The following is a 2,589-nucleotide window of genomic DNA, read 5'->3' on the forward strand; positions in this document are numbered from 1 at the left end:
CCCCCCCCCCCCCCCGGCTCCGGCTGGCCGGCCCCCCCCCGCGGGGGGTGGGGGCGGCCGGAGGCTTTTTTGCCTAGGGCGGCAAAAAAGCCAGAGCCGGCCCTGGTTGTTTGGGTAATTTGTTGGTCTCTCACTTTACAGACTGCACCTGGGGTCCACAGAAGATTGTTCCGGAAAGTACACAACCTAATTACAGCATTCCAGAAGCCAGAACAAGGCATTATAACGCCTCTGCAGCATCCTGTAGTGAATGCTGCGAAAGCCAAGCACCCACAAGGTACTGCGAGGAGCACTTGGGAGCAGAATGGCATGGGCCTGTGGAGTTTGCCATCACATGTGCTAAGGGGCAAGATCCATTCTCTGGCCGTCCCCAACCCATGAGACATGCATGATATAAAAGGCTGTGGAACTAGTTCAGTGCCACTAAGCAGCAAGGGACAGGTAGTCTGTGCCACATGCACACTGCAGAGCTACAGCCATGATAGCAGAAAAGGGTCTGGCAAGGGTGAGGCTCTATTGACCTGCTTCCCTTGAAAGATTGTGAGGAGTTGAAGCAACAGCTGCACAATGGCTGTGCTGGTATGCTCCAGCTTGGAGGGGAGCTTCTGTTCCCTCCATCCTGAACACCCCAGGCCTTTGGGCAGAGAGAATGCAGGCTTGTTTGCTTCTATTAACCCATGGCAGTCACTACACCAGCATGTGTACACCTCCTAAAGTCTGAAAAATTGGCATCTTCCTAGCACCTAGTCTAGATTGTGGGGTTTGGATGGATGCCTTGTGGTGCTTGCTAGGGAATTTATGTCCAACTGCAGCGTTGTATGTGAATATATTTCTTACACAGCATGCCGGTTGCATCAGTGATAGACAAGCTGTAGTTAACCCCTGTGCCTCCTAGTAAATACAAAGACTATGAGCTTTTGCCTTCTTGCAGAGTTCATATTTTTATATGTTTGTTGTTGTTTTTTTTGTAGGAAAAAAGGAAGATCATGACTTTTATTTGCATCCTTCATGAAGACACGTCCCAGCGTTTGAAGTAATTTAAATAGGCTTTTATATGTCATTTTTACACAAAATGCTGTAGATTATAGACATTACAACTCTATGAGTTTTCCTGTAATATTTTCAGAAATGTATGTTTAATGCAACTTCTAGTCTGCCGTTTAAAAGATTGGCATGAATCTGTTTTTTTTTTTATAAAGATGTGGGAGAAAATATAACTAGCAATTGGATGACTTAATACTTTCATTTTCTGTTGGTGCTTGGGAGCTTTCTGTCTGAATATTAGTTAGTCTTTTTACATGAAGTTAGTGTTTGATTTCTGTTGGAAATTCAGCCCAGCATAAGTCCTATGTATCACTTAAGACCTACTTATGGCCGCAGAATAGTGGCTTTTATATTGCAGATGCCTTGTGCAGGCTCTCTGCTCAAGGATGAATTTCACCCCAGAAGCAAATTTCAAAGGTGCAGGCCTGTGTATTCCCAGGAATTGAATTTTACACTGGTATCATACGCATCAGCCACTTCTTGCTGGGTGTTCTGGCATGCTTGTCCGATCAGGGAAAATAACCTGTACTATGTGCCCAATCAGAACTGACCAGCAATGTAGCAAATTCGGTCTGTGAGCCAGCCAAAGTTTAAAAAAAATGTGTTGAATCTTTTTGAGCAACAAATGAATTTGAGGAAATTGTTTACAGTGATTCTGTGAGCTGGAGAAAGGTGGCTAACTTTGTCAAAAACATCATCCTTTCCATAGGATTTGCACTGCGCTTCCTTTTATTTCTGGGTTCCTATGACGGTGGCATCTAGATGCCAAACTATCCTCCATTGTTGTGATGCCAAATCTGAGCAACTAACCTTACTCCAGCCTCTGATGTCACACAGTAATTTTCAAGACAATCCAAGTGTGCATGTGGATTTTAGAACAATTAGAACAAATGTCTGTTAAACAGCAAGCTCATCTCAACCTTAACTATAGGGAGGGCACTGCCCATCTATAATTAACAAAGAATGGGAAACCATTTTGAATAGATTTAAACTTTCATCATACTGGGCATTTCAGAAAACCATAATCATTTTTGTTTTGCAGTATTGCCAAGCCGTCAAAAAAACATGACTCTGTGTCCTCCCCCCCCCAAAAACATCACCAGCGTTTTTTAAAATAATAGTATATTTGGGTCTCTTTTTGCCTTCTCTGTTTGAGCCTTTAGCGGTCACGATTTTTAATCCACAACGTTGAGAGCTAGAAACTTACTTTTTCTTAAATGAAAGCTGGGGTAATGCACATTGTGAGACTTTTGAGAAAAATCCCAAAAGTTGGCTGCACTGGCTATCTAGGGAGCTTTCACTAGCTGCTAAGTGATTAGGGTTTTCAACTACTCGTTTGGACAAAAACAATGTTGTGAGAAAACATTTGGCTGCAAGTGAAGGTGGGAGGGCCTACCCAGTCCAACTGATGTGCTAGCTGAGCCTAAGTATAGCGCTTAAGGGAGTTTGAGCTTCTTACTGCAGTCACAGTTTAGGCCCTGGGGAGGATTGCAGTGACTGGAGGAGGGAAGTCCCCGCACCTGCCTTCCCCCACCATAATTTGTC

General features: G+C 44.0%; 1 protein-coding gene across 2 annotated transcripts in view; it reads left to right on the top strand.

The window, feature by feature from the left end:
• SH2D1A (SH2 domain containing 1A) overlaps positions 1–1,044 on the top strand; it is a 19,072-nt gene extending 18,028 nt beyond the window's left edge. Inside the window, exons 3-4 of one of the 2 annotated variants that reach the window (XM_024195160.1) lie at positions 142–277; positions 972–1,044. In XM_024195160.1, the coding sequence (XP_024050928.1) occupies positions 142–277; positions 972–1,012 (177 nt within the window). In that variant the 3' untranslated portion in view covers positions 1,013–1,044. Of the gene's footprint in view, positions 1–141; positions 382–971 lie in introns of those variants that run through there. The other variant, XM_024195151.1, reaches the window with a different exon arrangement.
• The last annotated feature ends 1,545 nt before the right edge of the window (positions 1,045–2,589 follow it).

Source organism: Terrapene carolina, unplaced genomic scaffold, assembly GCF_002925995.2.
Source record: "Terrapene carolina triunguis isolate 2854851 unplaced genomic scaffold, T_m_triunguis-2.0 Scaffold131, whole genome shotgun sequence".
NCBI lineage: Eukaryota > Metazoa > Chordata > Testudines > Emydidae > Terrapene > Terrapene triunguis.